General features: G+C 64.3%; 3 protein-coding genes across 3 annotated transcripts; 2 read left to right on the plus strand and 1 right to left on the minus strand.

Moving 5' to 3' along the window:
• The first annotated feature begins 406 nt into the window (after nucleotides 1–406).
• Samd1 (sterile alpha motif domain containing 1) lies at nucleotides 407–3,275 on the plus strand. The gene is made up of 5 exons (XM_042693784.1): nucleotides 407–1,366; nucleotides 1,783–2,077; nucleotides 2,179–2,275; nucleotides 2,367–2,478; nucleotides 2,572–3,275. Exons 1-5 carry the CDS (start codon nucleotides 407–409, stop codon nucleotides 2,728–2,730), a joined length of 1,623 nt encoding a protein of 540 aa, XP_042549718.1. The 3' UTR covers nucleotides 2,731–3,275.
• Nucleotides 3,276–5,381: 2,106 nt separating this feature from the next.
• Nucleotides 5,382–9,730, plus strand: CUNH19orf67 (chromosome unknown C19orf67 homolog). The gene is made up of 6 exons (XM_042693652.1): nucleotides 5,382–5,647; nucleotides 6,608–6,752; nucleotides 7,062–7,162; nucleotides 7,249–7,434; nucleotides 8,651–8,785; nucleotides 9,405–9,730. Exons 1-6 carry the CDS (start codon nucleotides 5,382–5,384, stop codon nucleotides 9,577–9,579), a joined length of 1,008 nt encoding a protein of 335 aa, XP_042549586.1. The 3' UTR covers nucleotides 9,580–9,730.
• A 4,017-nt stretch (nucleotides 9,731–13,747) lies between these two features.
• On the minus strand, nucleotides 13,748–15,810 carry Misp3 (MISP family member 3). The gene is made up of 3 exons (XM_042693827.1): nucleotides 14,927–15,810; nucleotides 14,268–14,341; nucleotides 13,748–14,056 (listed from the first exon to the last, which is right to left on the minus strand). Exons 1-3 carry the CDS (start codon nucleotides 15,414–15,416, stop codon nucleotides 14,039–14,041), a joined length of 582 nt encoding a protein of 193 aa, XP_042549761.1. The 5' UTR covers nucleotides 15,417–15,810; the 3' UTR covers nucleotides 13,748–14,038.
• Nucleotides 15,811–18,256: the final 2,446 nt, after the last annotated feature.

Raw genomic sequence — 18,256 nt, forward strand, 5'->3', positions numbered from 1 at the left:
GGGGAGGGAGGGGCCGGCCGCGCTCCCTCCTCCCCTCCCTCCTCCCCTCGCTCCTCGCATCCCGGCCCCGCGCGCGCCCAGCACCAGCGGGGCCGTGTGTGCGTGCGGCGGGCGGGCGGCGGGCGGCGGGCGGCGGGCGGGCGGCGGGGAGTGAGTGCGAGCACACCTCCCGCCCGCTTTTCTTTCTCTCGCACTGTTTTCGCTCTCGCGCTCTCCGGCTTTTTTTATTTTTTTTTTTTTTGCGAAGAAACAGCAGCGCCGCCGCCGCTCCGCCGAGGCGCTGCGCCCCCCGGGGGGGAGAGGCGGAGGAGGCGGGCGGGCGGCGGCGGAGGGAGGGGAGCCGGGAGCGGGGCGCCGCGCTGGGAGGGAGGCAGCGCGCACGGTGCAGCCGGGCCGGGCGGGAGGCATGGCGGGGCCCCCGGCCCTGCCCCCGCCGGAGACGGCGGCGGCCGCCACCACGGCAGCGGCCGCCTCGTCGTCCGCCGCGTCCCCGCACTACCAGGAGTGGATCCTGGACACCATCGACTCGCTGCGCTCGCGCAAGGCGCGGCCGGACCTGGAGCGCATCTGCCGGATGGTGCGGCGGCGGCACGGCCCGGAGCCCGAGCGCACGCGCGCCGAGCTGGAGAAACTGATCCAGCAGCGCGCCGTGCTCCGGGTCAGCTACAAGGGGAGCATCTCGTACCGCAACGCGGCGCGCGTCCAGCCGCCCCGGCGCGGGGCCACCCCGCCGGCCCCGCCGCGCGCCCCCCGCGGGGGCCCCGCCGCCGCCGCCGCCCCCGCCGCGCCGCCGCCCGCGCCCGCCGCGCCGCCGCCCGCGCCCGCCGCCGCCGCCGCCGCCGCCCCGGCCCGGGCGCCCCGCGCGGCCGCCGCCACAGCGCCCCCCTCGCCCGGCCCCGCGCAGCCGGGCCCCCGCGCGCAGCGGGCCGCGCCCCTGGCCGCGCCGCCCCCCGCGCCCCCCGCCCCGCCGGCGGCGGCGCCCCCGATCGGCCCGCGCCGCGCCCCCCCGCCCGCCGCTGCCGCCGCCGCCGCCGCCCGGGAGTCGCCGCTGCCGCCGCCGCCGCCGCCGCCGGCGCCGCCACAGCAGCAGCCGCCGCCGCAGCCACAGCCGCCGCCGGAGGGGGGCGCGGCGCGGGCCGGCGGCCCGGCGCGGCCCGTGAGCCTGCGGGAAGTCGTGCGCTACCTCGGGGGCAGCGGCGGGACCGGCGGCCGCCTGACCCGCGGCCGCGTGCAGGGGCTGCTGGAGGAGGAGGCGGCGGCGCGGGGCCGCCCGGAGCGCGCCCGCCTCGGAGCGCTCGCGCCGCCCCGCGGGGACAGGCCCGGACGGGCTCCGCCGGCCGCCAGCGCCCGCGCGGCGCGGAGCAAGGTGAGCGCGCCGGGAGCGGGGCCGCCGCGCGGCGGGCAGGTGCGGGCGAAGTTGGCGGCGGGGCCGCGAGTCCCGGGAGGCGCGGGGCGGCCGCGGGGACGGGGCCGGGCGCGCGTGCCCGGCGGCTTTCCGCGCCTGGTGACCTTGGCGAGCGACGGGCGCTCGGCCGAGCCTCAGTTTCCTCGCCGGAGGGGGGGGGGGGACGCGGCCCCGCGACAGTAGCGACCCCTTGGGGCGGCGCGGGGTGACTTTGGCGACGTCCGGCCGCCCGGGGCTCTCACGAGCGGAAAAGTTAGTCGGGATCGGGCGCGGAGGCGGCGAGGGGCGCTTGGTGCCCCCCGCGGGCCCCGGAGCGGGGCGCCGGGGGAGACCGGCCCTGAGCGCCCCGCGCCCCTCTCCCCCCACCGCCCCCCCAGAGAGGCGGCGACGAGCGCGCGCTGGAGAAAGATGAGGAAGACGAAGATGACGACGACGACGACGACGACGATGACGTGTCGGAGGGCTCCGAAGTCTCCGAGAGCGACCGCCCGGCCGGCGCCCCGCACCACCAGCTCAACGGCGAGCGGGGTCCGCCCTGCGCCAAGGAGAGGGTCAAGGACTGGCCGCCCTGCGGCTCCCACCAGGGCCAGGATGAAGGGCGGGGCCCCGCACCTGCCAGCGCCTCCCGCCAGGTGTTCTCCATGGCGTCCATGAATAAGGAAGGGGGGTCTGGTAAGGGCCCGCGCCGGGGGGGGGGGGCGGGGGGGCAGTGCCAAGCGGGGATCCCCGCTGAACCCCGACTGTTACTCACCGCCCTCCCTTTCCCTTCCCAGCCTCTGTTGCCACCGGCCCCGATTCTCCATCTCCTGTGCCTTTGCCCCCCGGAAAACCGGCCCTCCCTGGGGCGGAAGGGACCCCCTTCAGCTGCCCGTAAGTCGGGGTGTCTGGGAGGCCTGGGGAGAGCGTCCGGGCCCGGGTGTGCACTGGGATTTCACACACACACACACCCCGTTCTGCGCAGCCCGGGGCGCAAGGAGAAGCCGGCCGACCCGGTGGAGTGGACGGTGATGGACGTGGTGGAGTACTTCACGGAGGCCGGCTTCCCCGAGCAGGCCTCCGCCTTCCAGGAGCAGGTGAGCCCGGCCCGGCCTCCGCCCCGCCCCGGCCTCCGCCCCGCCCCGGCCTCCGCCCCGCCGGCCCTGACCCTGCGCCCCCTCCTCGCCCAGGAAATCGACGGCAAGTCGCTGCTGCTCATGCAGCGCGCCGACGTGCTGACCGGGCTGTCCATCCGCCTGGGCCCCGCGCTCAAGATCTACGAGCACCACATCAAGGCGCTGCAGCAGGTCCACTTCGAGGACGACGACCCCGACGGCTTTCTAGGCTGAGCGCCCCGGCCTCGCCCTCCCCGCCCCCAAACCCATTCCAGACCCTTCCCCCCTCACCCCCCCCAAACCCCAGACTCCAGGATGCTGGACTGGTGGGGGGGGCATTGCCCTCTCTTTGTCTCATACACCACCTGCCCCCCTAAAACCTGCCTCCCACCGTGGAGGACGGGGTGGACTCTGCCTGATCGTTCATCTCCCCACCCCCAGGAGGCCAGCCTGCCCCCCCCTCACTCGGGACATTTTTGGAGAAAAAGGGCAGGGGGGGACCTTCCTATCTCCCAAGATCCTCTCTGTTCAGCCGGATGTATCCTGTATACGTGTTTTGTTTTTTTTCTGCCTGTTCATTGGCGGGTGGTCTTTCTCCCCCACCCCCCGCGGCCCCGCTCCCCCAGCCCACGGTGCCCCTGGCTCTCCAGCCCCGGGGGGTTCTGCTGGGGTCTCCTCTGTCCCCTCTTCACCTCTCTTTCTGTCAGTCTTTCGCTCCAGCTGGCTGTATGGCTTTTTATATTGCACCGGAGGTTTTTTAAATAAAATTTTAAGAAAAAAAGGAAAGAAAAAAGGTGGCACCGTCTGGTTTCGGGGGGAATGCGGTGTGGGGGGCAAAGGTTAAGGAGGGAGAAAGCACCTAAACCACCAAATAGGGGTGCTAGGCAGAAAACCTGGGGGGAAAAAACCCTGGGCATCGGTGGCTCATACCTGTGCTCAGTAACTTAAGAGACACAAGAGGATTGTGGTTCAAAGCCAGCCTGGGCAGGAAACGCCTTGAGACTGTTATCTCCCATTCGCCAGCAAAAAGCCAGATCCATGGAGCTGTGGCTCATGTGGTAGAGCACCAGCCTTTCACAAAAGAGCTCCTTGACAGCACCCAGGCCCTGAGCTCAAGGCCCAGGACCAGCACAAAAAACTGAAATACCGCGCATTATGCAAAATTTATGTAATTGAGATTTTTTTTTTTTAAAGAGAAGGGTTAGGAGAGCTGGGTGACAGTGTTGTCAGACACCTCGTATTCATACACCGTTCTGCAGAATGGGAATTTCTTTGTACACCTACTTAAGGTAAGAAAAGCAATGGCTCCAGATTGGCATTCAGTGACCCCTCCCCGACCTTGCGGGTTAAACTCCAGAGCCTGGCCACAGGTGAGAATCCTCGAAGCAGCAGTTGTTAGATCCACTTATTGCTGCCATTCATTTATTGCTACTTCATGGATCTGTGTCTGTGGTACTGAGGAATCGAACCCAGGACTTCTGGCATGCTAGGAGGCAAGCACTCTTACCACTGAGCCACCTTCCCAGCTGCTCTTGTATATATATTTTTAAAAACAGTGGACCGAGATAAAGTGACAGCTATTTGCTTTGTCCTTTAAGCTCCCCATTGCTAGAGCGCACAGTGAGTGTACCACGCTTTATGGGCTTTTTCTTGCTTGTTTCCTTTGCGCACCCCATGAGCAAAGGCTCGTAAAAACCCATTTTATAGAGAGCAATAGACTGGCACAGCAGAGACGCGCCTGGTCACGCAGGGCTGCCACACCTGGCTTGACACCTGTTGACTGTGTGTGTGTGTGTGGTGGTGGTACTGGTGGTACTGGGCTTGAACTCTGGGCCTGAGTGGTGTCCCTTAGCTCTACCTCTTGAGTCACAGCTCCACTTCTAGCTTTCTGCGAGTTAATTGGAGATCCTAAAGAATCTCCCCGACTTTTCCTGTTGGAGCTGGCTTTAAACCATGATCCTAAGATCTCAGCCTCCAGAGGATATAGGCCTACAGGTGTGAGATGTTACATTATTATTATTATTGGGGGGGGGGGGGTCAGCTTTGGGTTTGAACTCAGGGCCCGGGCGCTGTCTCTGAGCTTTTTGGCTCAAGGTTAGTAGTACCCTACCACTCTGAGCCGTGACTCCGCTTCTGCGTTTTCTAGTGGTTCACTGGGGGTAAGGGTCACACGCAGGCTGGGTCCACTTCTTTGTATATAATGAGCAGCTGGGCCGCACACCCCCGGGCCTTTGCAGGTGAAGGGGGGGTCGTGGGGAGGAAGGAGCCTGGCTCTGGGGGCTCACGCCGGTCACCCCGGCCCCTCAGGAGGCTGAGGCTTTAGGATCCCCTTCCCAAGCCAGCCCGGGCCCTGGAGACTCACCTCCCGCCAATGCCCCCAAGCTGGAGGGAGGGGAGCGGTGGCTCAGGTGGGAGAGCGCCAGCCTTGAGGGGAGAAGCCTGGGGGGAGACGAAGGCCTGGGTTCGAGGCCCCCCTGCACCATAAAGACAACGTGCAGGCAGGGTGCAGCCTGGCCGCCTCCGCGGGACACCGGCCAGGGCCCCCGGCCCCGCACCCGGAACCCCGGCGCCCGGCCGGCTCCACGCGCCGCGGAAGCGCGGGACGGGGTCCGCGGGCCTCGGGTCTCGGTCTCGGGTCCCGCGGTCTCGGTCTCTGGGTCTCGGGGTCCCGCGGTCTCGGGTCTCGGGTCTCGGGGTCCCGCGGTCTCGGGGTCTCGGTCTCGGTCTCGGGGTCCCGCGGACCCGCCCCGCCCCGCCTCGCGCTGAAATTCAAATGAGGCGGACGCCGGCCCCGCGTCCGGCGCCGTCGGGGGCGGGTGGGAGCGGGCCGCGCCCCCCTCCGCGGCCTGAAGAGCGGGGCGCCCCCGACCGCGGCGCCCCCCGCCATGGCCTCGGAGCCCTGGCCCGCCCGCAGCCCCGCGGAGACGCCGCCGCCGCCGCCGCCGCCCGACGGCGCGGAGCCCGGGCCGCAGCCCCGCCGCGCCGGCCCCGAGGAGCCCCCGGCGCCGCCGCCCTCCCCGGAGCCCCCCGCGCCCGAGCCCGGCCCGGCCCCGGCGCGCCTGGCCCTGGACGCCATGTTCAGCCCGGTCACCGACCAGCTCCGCTACCTGCTGCGCAAGGCCGACGACTTCCAGAGCCACCTGCTGTACAGGTGGGGCGGGCGTGACCCCGGGGGGCGGGGCGTGACCCAGTGGGGGCAGCCGGGGTGTGACCCCGGGGAGGGGCCTGGGTGTGACCCCGGGGGCGCCAGGGTGTGAAGGGGGGGCCGGGGCGTGACCCCGGGGGGCGGGGCGTGAGGGGGCGGGCGTGACCCCCGGGGGCGGGGCGTGACCCGGGGGGCGTGACCCCGGGGCGGGGCGTGACCCGGGGGCGGGGCGTGACCCCGGGGGCGGGGCGTGACCCGGGGGCGGGGCGTGACCCCGGGGGCGGGGCGTGACCGGGAGTGGGTGTGACCCCGGGGGCGGGCGTGACCCGGGGGGCGGGGCGTGACCCGGTGGGGGCAGCCGGGGTGTGACCCCGGGGAGGGGCCTGGGTGTGACCCCCGCCACCCCACCCGTGTCCCGGGCCTGGCCCACACCCGGCTCACCCCCACTTACCTCCAAGACACCCCAAAACCACAAGGGCAGTGCAGTGACCACAGCAGGGAGAAAAAGGGGGACAGTGACATGTCCTCACTTCCTCTGGCCCACTGGACCCCCAGTTTCTTCGGTCAGTCTGTCTCTCCCCCCATGCCGCCCCCCAGGCCTCATCTCTCCACGGCCCCCCCAGCCCACGTGTCAGCACTTTACAGTTCTCCCTCCCCCCAAAGCAGGGGTGTGAAGGGGTCAGAGTGGGGTGAAAGCCAGGCGCTGGCTCCCGCCGGCCATCCCAGCTACTCAGGAGGCTGAGACAGGATCGCGGTTCAAAGCCAGCCCGGGCAGCGAAGTCCATGAGACTCATCTCCAGTGAGCACCAGAAAACCGGAAGCGGCGCTGGGGCTCAGCGGTAGAGCGCCGGCCTTGAGCTGAGGGGCGGAGGGACAGCGCCCAGGCCCCGAGTTCAGGCCCCCAAACTGACCAAAACAACAACAACAACAAAAATGGGGTGAAGACGCCCCTCCTTCTCCCTTCAGCCGGGAACGCGTGCAGAAGGAGCAGCTGGCGAAGGCCATGCCCACGTTCCTGAAGATGTGCGAGCCCTATCTGCTGTACCTGGAGGCCGCGGGCAGGAGCGCGCCCCCCATCTATGGAGGCCTGCAGGAGGTGATCAGGAAGGGGGTGAGTGCCGGACGGACTGGCCTGGGGGGCCTGGGGGGCCGGGGGGCCTGGGGGGCTTGGGGGCCTGGGGGGTCTGGGAGCCTGGGGGCCTGGGGGCCTGGGGGGGCCGGGGGGCCGGGGGGGCCTGGGGGCCTGGGGGGGCCGGGGGGCCTGGGGGTCTGGGGGGCCTGGGGGCCGTCTGGGGGCCGGTGGGGCCGGGGGGTCTGGGGGCCTGGGGGGCCTGGGGGGCCTGGGGGCCGGGGGGGCCCGGGGGTCTAGGGGCCTGGGCCAGCCCGCCCCAGGCCGCCGAGCGCCCCCTCTCTTCTGCAGCTGTTGGAGATCTCCCAGCAGCTGACGCTGCGCCTGGAGCAGCTGGTGTTCATGTACGCCTCCTTCGGCTTCGTGGACCTGGACGAGACTGACCCTCTGAGGTGGGGATAGGAGCCGGGGGGGGGGGGGGGGGGGGCAGAGGCCAAGGGCCAGCCTCAGTTTCCCTCTGCCATCTCCCCCCCCCCAGCATCTCCTGCTTCTTCTGTGGGAGGTTCTCCATCAGCCCCGCCCACGAGGTGTCCATCTTCAGATACTGCAGCCCCGCGCCCTACACGGCCGCGCGCTTCCCCAGGTACCTCTACAAGAAGATGCGCTGGAACCTGGAGGTCACCCCGGAGCCCAACAGCCGGGGCCAAGACCCCCATGTGGACTAGTGAGTGTCCCTGCCCCCCTTCCCCATCCCAAACCCTAACTCCTCCCGGCTGAGATCCGGGAGGGGGGTTTGTGCAAAAGCAAAACCAGGAAGCAGAGCCTTTTGGGGTGTCTCGCGCATGCCACACAGATCCTCTCACCATGAGCGACACACTCAAGCTTTTATTGATTTTTATTTATTTATTTATTTATTGCCAGTCCTGGGGGGGCTAGAACTTGGGGCCTGGGCACTGTCCCCGAGCCTCTTTGTGCTCAAGGCTAGCGCTCTTGAGCCACAGCACCACTTCTGGCCTTTTCTTAGTTTTTTTTTTTTTTTTTTTTTTGCCAGTCCTGGGGCTTGAACTCTGGGCCTGGGCGCTGTCCCTCAGCTCTTCAGCTCAAGGCTAGAGCTCTACCACTTGAGCTACAGCGCCACTTCCGGCTTTTTTTCTTTTTGCTTATGTGGTGCTGAGGAATCAAACCCAGGACCTCATGCATGCAAGCAAGCACTCCACCACTGAGCCACCTTCCCAGCCCAAAGTACATTTCTTTTTGAACAATGTCACCCCTTCCCTTCCTCTCTCCCTACCCTCCCACCAATATATATTTTATTTGTGCCAGTCCTGGGGCTTGAACTTAAGGCCTAGGTGTTTTCCTTTGTTTTTTTTGATTTTTTCTCAAGGCAGATGGGTGCTCTACCATTTAAACCATATCTCTCCTTCTGGCTTTTTGGTGGTTCATTGGAGATAAGAGTCTTACTGCTGCATGCCAGTGCCTCAAGCCTGTAATCCTATATCTACTCAGGAGGCTGAGATCTGAGGATCTCAGTTCAAAGCCAGCCCAGGCAGGAAAGTCTTCGAGACTATTATCTCCAATAAACCACTAGAAAACCGGAAGTGGTGCTGTGGCTCAAGCAGTAGAGTGCTCGCCTTGAGCTGAAGAGCACAAGGACAGCGCCCAAGCCCGGAGTTCAAGCCCCATGACCCACAGAAAAAAAAAAAAAAAAGTCTTACTTACTCTTCTGCCCAGGGTTGGGTTGGCTTTGAACTGTGATCCTCAGTTCTCAGCCTCTTGAGTAGCTAGGATTGCAAGGCATGAGCCACCAGTGCCTGACTTAAAAGTTCTCCTCTGAAAAGTAGGCTTGGCGGGTGGGGAAGAAGACTATAGGCCCAGCTTGAGTTTGGAGAACTTCAGGGCAACTTTGATCATTCATTCATGCCCTTCCTCCCTCCCCCCAGCTATTTCCTATGCTACCGAGATACGTGGGAAGACGCAGGACAGAGTCCTGCCAATTCCTGTCCCCAGATCCAGAAGCTGTGGTCCATCGGCCGATGGGTGCCCCTGGGACCACCAGAAGATGACCTTTATTCGTGGTAAGAGGCTGGGCAAAGAGGGGGTGGTCTCTGGTTGGAGGAGCAGGACCCCACCCCCGACAGCATGTTGCTTCCTGGGGTACTTACCATCACCTGTGTGTGTCTCAGGAATAGAACACAGGGCCCCCTCAGCCTGCTTGCTCGAGGCTAACGCTCTTGCCAGGTGGGCTTTCAACTGATTAATTTTGGGGACTGAATCTCCAGGACCTTTGCACCCTAGGCTGGCCTCAAACCTCCATCCTCTCAACCTCTCTCTCTCTCTCTCTCTCTCTCTCTCTCTCTCTCTCTCTCTCTCTCTCTCTCGGCCTCCAGAGAGGCCCACAAGAGCACCTTTTTTTTCTGGTGGCCTGAGAAGTGCCTTAGGCAGGCTGGTGTAAACAAGTGTTTCAGAGAGGTTGAGTCACCCCGTGCCGCGTCACACAGCGAGGCGCGGCCTGATTGGCTACTTGGGGGCAGTCAGCCAATCCACCGGAGCCTCCACTGTCTCTAAGTTTCTCATCCACAACCAGGAAACAACTTGCCCCAGGCCGGGGGAGCGGGGGAGGGGGCTGTCCCCCCCGGGGGCTCCCCGGGGGCCGGGGTCTGGGGTCCAGGCCTGTCTGCCTTCCCCCTCCCCCAGGATCCTGTGCCCGCAGCCCCCGGGGGACTACCAACAGCTGCTGACCATCGGCTTCGAGGAGCCGTCGCACATGCTGGCCACCGACCTGCTGGTCCAGGTCCTCATGGGCCAAGCAGGCCCGGCCCGGCCCCCGAGCGCGGCGGGGCTCCCGGCCTGGGCCGCACCCGGGTCTTGAACCCCTAGAAGGAGGAAGATGGGCGCTGGAGCCGGTCAGTCCCGAACTCCAGGAGAGACGGCAAGGGAGGGCCGGCCCTGGACTCCCTAGGACACCCCAGCTTCGCCCTGCCGGGTTTCAGGCCGGGCTTCCCGGCCGCGCGGAGCCCCGAGCGCCGACACTGGAGTTTCCTGTTCAATAAAAGAAAGAAAGAAAGAGGTCACGGGCTCTGGTCCGCTCCAGCGCCGCGCCACGCCCCCGGCGGAGCCACGCCCCCGGCGGAGCCACGCCCCCTCGCGCTGCCTTCTGGGAGATGTAGTTTAGCCATGCCTGTTCGCCAGGCAAGAGCGGGGGCATGCGCAGCAGCCCCCACGGAAAAAAAAAAAAAAAAGGAAGTAGCGGCCCCTGTCAACAACCGGAACCCAGGAAACCCCAATTTGGCGGTAGCTGGGAAATTCAACGCCCACTGGAGGAAGAGACTTACGGTCACGCCTACTGCCCAATTGTAACCCGGAAGTTGTTTCTTCGCGACGTCAAAAGACTACATTACCCGGCGTGCCTGGCGAAAGCGTCCCAAAGGCGGGAGCCGACTTCTTTTCTTTCCTAGTTTTCAGGTCTGGGGCGTGGCGCGTCTCCTGTACTTTGCGGGGTGCTCGCGTGTCGCGGAGGGGGTGCGGAGAGCCCTAGGGGACCCCGGTTTGGAGGAGTCGGGAGGGGACTGGGCGCTGAGGGAGGGGACGCGCCTGGTACCCTGTGCTCAGGCGGCGGAGCCTGGACTCGAACCGGCTTCTTCCCATCGCAGCTGCCTCCTGCGGCGCAGGACCGTCCCCCGTGTCCCTCCTTACACCCAGGGATCAGAACTGAGGCCGGCGGGGCCACCGTGGCTCACATCCCCGCCATCTGGGATCACGGTTCAAAGCCAGCTCAGGCAGGAAAGTCTGTGAGACTTATTTTCTTTTCTTCTTGTCAGCCGTGGGTCTTGAACTCTGGGCCTGGGCGCTGTCCCTCAGCTCTTCAGCTCAAGGCGAGCACTCTACCACTTGAGCCACAGCGCCACTTCCGGCTTTTTCGGTTTATGTGGTGCTGAGGAATCGAACCCAGGCCCCATGATTGCCAGGCAAGCACTGTACGAATGAGCCACCTTCCCAGCCAGTCTGTGAGACTCTTAATAAACCATCAGAAAAGCCAGAAGGGGAGCTGTAGCAAGTGGTAGAGCACCAATAGCTTAAAGACGGCCCTCAGGCCCTGAACTCAAGCCCCAGGACTGACACAAGAACACAACACACACACAGACGCACACACGAAAGGGAACTAAAACCACAACACTATATGTTTATATTTGTTGTTATTTAGTTATTTTTTCTGGTGCTGGCAGCTCACACCTGTAAGATCTGAGGATCACAGTTCAAAGCCAGCCAGGACAGGAAAAAATCCATGAGACTCCCCTCACCCATTCACCCGCAAAAAAGATGGAAGTGGAGTTGTGGCTAGAGCACCAGCTTAGAGTGTGTTTGGGGGGGAGGGGAACAACTCAGGACCAGAACCCAGGCCCTGAATTCAAGACCCACTAGGGGCACAAAGAAACATATTCCAACAATCAGCCCGATGAGAAAATGAATGAGCTCTTCCCATGCGCTGCTGGCTTTGACATGTGGATGAGATGCAGCATAAGGCACTGCGGCTACACCAAGGCCCCACAGCCCGCATGAGCCACGCCGCTGTGGGAGGGTGGAGGGGTGGGGAAACCTTGGTTTCCTGGGCTTGCTGCTCAGGAACCTCAGGAAACCAAGGTTTCCCCACCCCTCCACCCTCCCACAGCGGCGTGGGCTCATGCGGGCTGTGGGGCCTTGGTGTAGCCGCAGTGCCTTATGCTGCATCTCATCCACATGTCAAAGCCAGCAGCGCATGGGAAGAGCTCATTCATTTTCTCATCGGGCTGATTGTTGGAATATGTTTCTTTGTGCCCCTAGTGGGTCTTGAATTCAGGGCCTGGGTTCTGGTCCTGAGTTGTTCCCCTCCCCCCCAAACACACTCTAGCTGGTGCTCTAGCCACAACTCCACTTCCATCTTTTTTGCGGGTGAATGGGGATAGGAGTCTCACGGTCTTTCTTGCCCGGGCTGGCTTTGAACTGCGATCCTCAGATCTCAGCCTCCTGAGTAGCTAGGATTACAGGCGTGAGCCACCAGCGCCCGGCAACAAGTACATTTCTTTTGTTTTTTTTGTCAGTGCTGGGGCTTGAACTCAGGGCCTGGGCGCTGTCTCTGAGATTTTTTTGCTCAAGGCTAGCACTTGAGTCACAGCGCCAGTTCTGGCTTTTTCTGTGTATGTGGTACTGAGGAATCGAACCCAGGCCTTAGAACTGGCTCCCATTTACCTCATGTCATGTTTTCTGGCCTCAGTTCATTTGTACGAAGCTGTGAAACAGCAGCCATGCTGGGCATGGTAGCACACACCTGTAATCCCAGCCCACAGGAAGCTGAAATATGAGGACCAAGAGTTCCAGGCCCGCCTGGGTACAGAGCCTAGTCTTGAAGCTATGGTATGTGAACAGCACAGATACAGTTTGGCAGACAATTTAAGATGCTCTCCGAAGAGGAATTAACCAGAGCTTGCACATGATCAGCCAAACACCCTACTGCAACCTAGTGTTAGTGTTAACAAAAGTTACTTCTAAGCCAAGTGCCGGTGGCTCATGCTTGTGATCCTAGCTACTCAGAAAGCTGAGATTTGAAGACAGTGATTCAAAGCCAGCCTGGGCAGAAAAGTCTGAGAGATTCCTATCTCTGATGAATCATTAAAAAACCTGGGAGTGAGCTGGCACTGGTGGCTCAGCCTATGATCCTAGCTACTCAGGAGGCTGAGATCTGAGGATCACTGTTCAAAGCCAGCCCGGGCAGGGAAGTCTGTAAGACTTATCACCAGTAAACTTCTCAGATTAAGCTGGAAGTGGCTCTATGGCTCAAGTGGTAGATCGCTAGCCTTGAGCACAAAGTGGCCCAGGGACTGCGTCCAGGCCCTGACTTCAAGCTCCAGGACTGGAAAAGAAACAAAAAGCTGGAAGTGGAGTTGTGGCTCAAATGACAAGAGTGTCAACCTTGGACAAATTAAGTCAGGGGACAGCACCCAGGCCCCAATCAGGTTCAAGCCCCAGGATGAGCACACACACACGTTTCCTTAAACAGTCACACTCCGCCAGGTGCCGGTGGCTCAGGCCTGTAAACTCCCAGCTACTCAGGAGGCTGAGATCTGAGGATCAGGGTTCAAAGCCAGCCCGGGCAGGAAAGTCCATGAGACTCTTATTTCCAAAGAGCCACCTGAAAACCGGAAGTGGTGCCGTGGCTCAGGTGGTAGAGCGCTCGCCTTGAGCTGAAGAGCTGAAACAGCACCCAGGCCCAGAGTTCAGGCCCCAGGACCGACTATAATAGCCACACTCCATTAAAAGTCATATTTGGGGGAGGAGGAGTGCTGGGGGCTCAAACCCAGGATGGGGCCGCTGTCAGACAACAGCGCTCCCACTGGGCCACAACTTCAGCCCCTACAATTCTCTTTCTCTAACTGGGACCCGTTTTCATGTGGTTTGTTTGGAGACAAAGTCTCAATATGTTGCGCAGGCTGGCCCTGAACTCCTGGGAGCCCCAGGGGTCCTCCTACCTCAAGCCGTGAGTGGCCGGGACTGAGGGCTTGCTTGTACCCTCCACCCACCCCGTGCTGGTTCCCGCTGTTCTTTGGGTCGCAGGAACTCTGACTCCCTACCCTGACTTATAAACAAACTTGGAGGGACGCCCAGCCGGACATCACAGGAGGGATGGGGGGCGCTTGGGCCTTCATGGGCACCTTTTTTTCTTTTTAGCTATTATTTACATCTAGCGCAGGGACAGCCCGACCGCACAGGCTGGGGAGCCTCGGTGCAGGTCGGGCGGAGAGCCCGGAGCCCCGGTAGAAGTTGGAAGTCCAGCCGGGAGGGTGGAGCGGAGGACAAAGTGCACTTCGCACCTTGGCCGCCAGAGGGGAGCAGCGCGCCCGGCCGGTTCGGCATGCATGGGGGTGTGGCCTGTCATGGGCGTGGCCTCCCGAAGGGCGTGGCCTCCGAGGGTGGCCGGCAGCTCCAGAACCGCGCTCGCGGGGTGCGTTCCGCATTCCCCGCGGCGTTCGCGCCCCACCCGAGACGGAGACTCCCTGAAGAAGAGGTCTCGCGGGCCCCGGAGGGGCGGGGCTTTATTTGTGCGGAGGGGCGTGGGGTGACCCCGGCCCCTCGATCTGCCCCGGGGTGGTGGCTTTTCTTCCTCCAGGCGGACAAGCGCCGGTCCCAGTGCACTAAAGCTCCCCAAAGTCAAGGTGAAGCGCGGGCCGGCCATCGCACGCTCCCGGGGCGGGGGGCCCCCTCTTCTGCAAGCCTTTCCGAGGGCGCCTGCCGCGGGGCGCTCCTCCGACGGTCGACCCCATCCTGGTTCTTCCCGCCGGGCGTCCGGGTCACACACCTCACGGTCTGCGCCCCTCCTGGGGAGAGGACAGAGGGCAGCCCCCCTGAGGGACCCGTGCACCCCATCCAGGGGCAGGAGGGGGTCATCCGGGTCCCAGCACCCCCCCCCGGGCTGCGCCTTCCCTGCCCAGCGTCCCGGATCCGCAGGGAGGGGCGCGGCGCGACGTGGAGGGCGGGGGTCCCCCACCTGGCCCAGGAAGAGCGACGTGGGGTGCAGGGGGTCCCCACCTGGTCCAGGCCGTTCTCCGAGGCCTTCCTGTGCGGCGGCCAGATCACCGCCAGTTTTCCGTCGCCCCGGCTGGCTGCGGGGAGGCGGGGGGGCGGGACGCTCAGCGGGGGTCGCCCCACCTGTACCAGCCAGGTGGAGGCCGGCCGCACCCCTTAAACACACACGTCCCCCCCACGCCCGCCCCCACGGAGGCCTCCGCCCAGCTGGGGGCCGAGGACCTGGGAATACAGAGCGCCGAACCCCGCGTCCGCGCCCCCTCCCCAGCCACCGCCACGCGGACGTCTTCCTCTTGGTCCTGGGGCTCGAACCCAGGGCCCGGGCGCGGTCCCTGAGCTTTTTCGCCTGGGGCTGGCGCTCCACCACTTGAGCCACAGCGCCACTGGTGGCTGGTTTTTATTTCTGGAAGTTATGGGATCGGACTTTTCCGGCCCGCGCCGGCTTCCACCCGCGATCCTCAGATCGCAGCCACCGACAAGATGCTGGGATTACAGGCGGGAGCCGCGGCGCCCGGCTGTTCCAGGCGGAGGTGTAACCGGCTGAGAGGCTGCCGGGGGGCGCGGGCGGGGTGGGGCCGGATGAGCAGGGGGCTCCCGGCGGAGGAACCCACAAACTTCCAGGGAGCGGGAGGGGTGGGGGGTCCGCAGGCGGGGCGGCTCACCGGTGAGCCTGGGCGCGGGGTCCGTGAACTCGGCCGTGCCGTAGACGTCCCGCCGCAGGCGCTGCAGCTCCCGCTCGCGCTCCAGAGCCTCGCGCACCTCCCGCTCCAGCAGCGACGGGGCGGCGGGCGGCGGGGCGCAGGCCAGCGCGGGGTCCCGGGCCGCGGCCTCGAAGAAGCGCCGGAGCTCGCGCAGCGGCGGCGGGGGCGGCGGGGCGGCGGGGCGCGCGCGGGGCGGCGGGGCCGCGAGGCGCACGAGCGCCGCCTGCCGCCCGGCCTCGCGCTCCACGTCGCGCCGCATCCTGGCGCCGGCGCGCGCGCGCTCCAGGGCGCGGGGCCGCGCGGGGCCCGGGTCCGGCCGGCTGAGCAGCGGCCGCACGCGCAGCTCCACCAGCTCCTGGCCGGCGCGGCCCGGGCTCAGGCCCCGTCTCCGGCGCAGGCTCGCCTCGCGCTCGCAGCTGCGGCGGATCTCGCGCTCGATGGGCGTCTCCATGGGCGGCGCCGCGGGGCCCGGGGCGGGGTCGGGGGCCGGGGTCTCCGCGCGGGCCGGGGCGCCCGGCCGAGCCTCGGCCCCGGCCCCCGGCCCCGCCGCGTCCCGCCCGGAGCCTCCGCTCTCCGGCCTCGGGGTCCCGAGGTCCAGGTCCGGGGACCGCTCGGGGGCTTCGGCGGCCGGCTCCGCCCCGCGCTCCGCTCCGGGGCTCCGCGCTCCGGCTCCCGGGGCTCCTGGAGACGCCGCCCCTCCGGAGACCCCGCGGCCCCGGCGTCCGGCGTGGGGAGAGGCTTGGAAACCTCCGTCCCCAAAGCCGGGGTGTCCGCGCCCGCGGCCCCAAGGCGTCGCCCGCACCCGCCGCGCCTCTGACCCGCCGCTGGCCTCGGAGGACCGGGCACCGCCCCGGGCACCTGCCGCCCGCCCCGCCGTCCTGGCTCCGCCCTCGGGGCGGGGGCGCTCGGAGGGGCTCGGGGCGCCCGGGTCAGCCCGGGGCGCGGAACGTCCTGGAACGCGCGGCCTCCCCGGACCGCGCCGCTGCCCCGCGGGTCCCCGGCGTCGCCCTCTGGGGTCACTGCAGCCCCGATCGGCCGCGGCCAGCGGCGCCCGGGCCTCGCGGGGCGTCCTCCAGCGCCCCGCGCCCCGCCCCACGCCGCCGCCCCCTGGCTCCCGGGGAGCCCGCGGAGCGGCCCGGACCCCGCGCACCCACCGAGGACCCCGCCGCCCCGCCGCGATCGGATCGGCGTCCTCTCCCCGGGGGCCACCCGCTCCCCAGGGCCATAATCCTTCCTGTTCCTTCCCCCCCCCCCCCCCCCCCCCCCCGACGGCAGCAGGGCCGGGCGGGCGCCGGTGTCTCCTGTAGTCCCGGCTTCTCAGGAGGCTCAGGTCTGAGGATCTTGGTTGGAAGCCAGCCTGGGCAGGAAAGCTGTGATTCTTATCTGTGATTAACCACCCAAAAGCCAGAAGTGGAGCAGTGGCTCAAGTGGTAAAGCGCCAGCCTTGAGCAAAAATGCTCAGAGTCAGCGCCCAGGCCCTGAGTTCAAGTTCCAGTGCCTGCCCCCCCTAATAAATATAAATAAATAAATAATAAATAAAGGTCGCTAGCCGGTGCAGGGGGGGTTACACCTAGTTCCTGGGAGGCTGAGATTCCGAAGGGATCACAGTTCCAGGCCAGCCCCCAAGAGAAAAGTAGGCAGTCTCCAACAGAAAGTAGCCGGGCGTGGTGATGCACACCGGCCATCCTAGCTACCAGGGGGAAAACTCAAATAAGAGCATTCAGACCCAGCCGCCTGTCTAGGCAGGAAATGAAACCCAACCTCGAAAATATCATCAGTGCAAACAAGGGATGGATGTATGACACAGCCATATCACCAACTTTCACCGGGGCGGGGGGAGGAAGGGAGAGAAAAAGGAGGGGAAGGGAGGGAGGGAGGGAGGGAGGGAAGAGAAGGGGGCTCTCTGTACAGCCTTCCCCATCTCTCCTGCAGCCACCCTAGATCCTGGCCCCACCCTCTGAACTTTTCCTGAAGACCTTCACTAATCAGACTCAGTCAGGGTCTTTCTCCTCTTCTCTGGTATCTTTCAGACTCTCCCTCTTCTCTTACTTAGAAGCCGCACAGGGGTGGTGGTGATGGTGGTGGCGGCGGCGGTGTGTGTGTGTAGATTGGTTGCTAGATAATTTATAGCTAGATATATAAGTACATATTTACAAGTCAATATATGCTTCTATGTCAAGCTATAGCTCATCGATCTGTGACTATCAGAAAGGACAATATTGTCATTTACAGGAAAATGGATGGACTTAGACGTGAGATAAGTCAGGCTCAGAGAGAAAAAAGGGCGCGTGTGTTTTATCTCCTGTGTGGAAGTTAGACCTAAGTCATAAGCATAGGTGAGGATCTGGGAAGATGGCTCAGTGGTAGAGCGCTTGCCTTGCGTGCATGAGGCCCTGAGTTCGATTCCTCAGCACCACAGAAGCAGAAAAAGCCAGAAGTGGTGCTGTGGCTCAAGTGGTAGCCTGCTAACCTTGAGCAAAAGAAGCTCAGGAACAGCGCCCAGGCCCAGAGTTCAGGCCCCACAACTGACAAAATAATAATAATAATAATAAATCTAAAAAAAAGCGTATGTGAGATCATGTACGGAGTCATGTGCATCGGCTAAGGGGCGGTAGAGTGAAGAGGAGTCCACAGACAGCCAGTGAGCTGTCTGGCAAAATGAAGCTGTGGCTCAAGCGGTAGAGGACCAGGCCTGGAGTACCAAAGCTTAGAGACAGCACCGAGGCCCTGAGTTCAAGCCCTGACACTGGCACAAAAAGAAAGGAAAATGAACGAGGTAATTCGAGGGTTTGGATGAGATTGGGAAAGACGGGAGGATGGAAATGGTGAGTTCAATCAAGATGCAGTGTGCTCAGAATGGGACTTGTGGATTTGAACCTTCTTTTTTTTTTTTGGGTCCGGTCGTGGGGTCTGAACTCTGGGCCTGGGCACTGTCCCTCAGCTCTTCAGCTCAAGGCTAGCACTCTACCACTTGAGCCACAGTGCCACTTCCAGCTTTCTTCTTTTTGCTTATGTGGTGCTGAAGAATCGAACCCAGGGCCTCAGGCATGCAAGACAAGCCCTCTACCACTGAGCCACCTTCCCAGCCCAATTTGAACCTTCTTGTACAACTGTTTAAAATAAATACTAAAGCCAGGCGACGGTGGCTCCCGCCTGTCATCAGGAGGCTGAGATGTGAGGATCAGGGTTCAAAGCCAGCCTGGGGAAGGAAAGTTGGAGAGACTCTGATCTCCCATGAACCACCAGAAAATGGAAGTGGCGCTGTGGCTCGTGGTAGAGCGCTTGGCTTGA

This window comes from Dipodomys spectabilis, unplaced genomic scaffold (genome assembly GCF_019054845.1).
Source record: "Dipodomys spectabilis isolate Male_0828 unplaced genomic scaffold, ASM1905484v1 ptg000173l, whole genome shotgun sequence".
NCBI lineage: Eukaryota > Metazoa > Chordata > Mammalia > Rodentia > Heteromyidae > Dipodomys > Dipodomys spectabilis.

What these genes read in the sequence shown, in the direction of transcription:
- Samd1 (XM_042693784.1), top strand. Translation starts at nt 407, where the DNA reads ATGGCGGGGCCCCCGGCCCTGCCCCCGCCGGAGACGGCGGCGGCCGCC. An exon ending in CCCGCGCGGCGCGGAGCAAG is followed by an intron (nt 1,367 to 1,782) that starts GTGAGCGCGCCG and finishes CCGCCCCCCCAG; the next exon opens with AGAGGCGGCGACGAGCGCGC. An exon ending in GGGACCCCCTTCAGCTGCCC is followed by an intron (nt 2,276 to 2,366) that starts GTAAGTCGGGGT and finishes CGTTCTGCGCAG; the next exon opens with CCCGGGGCGCAAGGAGAAGC.
- CUNH19orf67 (XM_042693652.1), top strand. Translation starts at nt 5,382, where the DNA reads ATGGCCTCGGAGCCCTGGCCCGCCCGCAGCCCCGCGGAGACGCCGCCG. An exon ending in AGGAGGTGATCAGGAAGGGG is followed by an intron (nt 6,753 to 7,061) that starts GTGAGTGCCGGA and finishes TCTCTTCTGCAG; the next exon opens with CTGTTGGAGATCTCCCAGCA. An exon ending in GACGAGACTGACCCTCTGAG is followed by an intron (nt 7,163 to 7,248) that starts GTGGGGATAGGA and finishes CCCCCCCCCCAG; the next exon opens with CATCTCCTGCTTCTTCTGTG.
- Misp3 (XM_042693827.1), bottom strand. Translation starts at nt 15,416, where the DNA reads ATGGAGACGCCCATCGAGCGCGAGATCCGCCGCAGCTGCGAGCGCGAG. An exon ending in CCCCGCGCCCAGGCTCACCG is followed by an intron (nt 14,342 to 14,926) that starts GTGAGCCGCCCC and finishes GCCTCCCCGCAG; the next exon opens with CCAGCCGGGGCGACGGAAAA.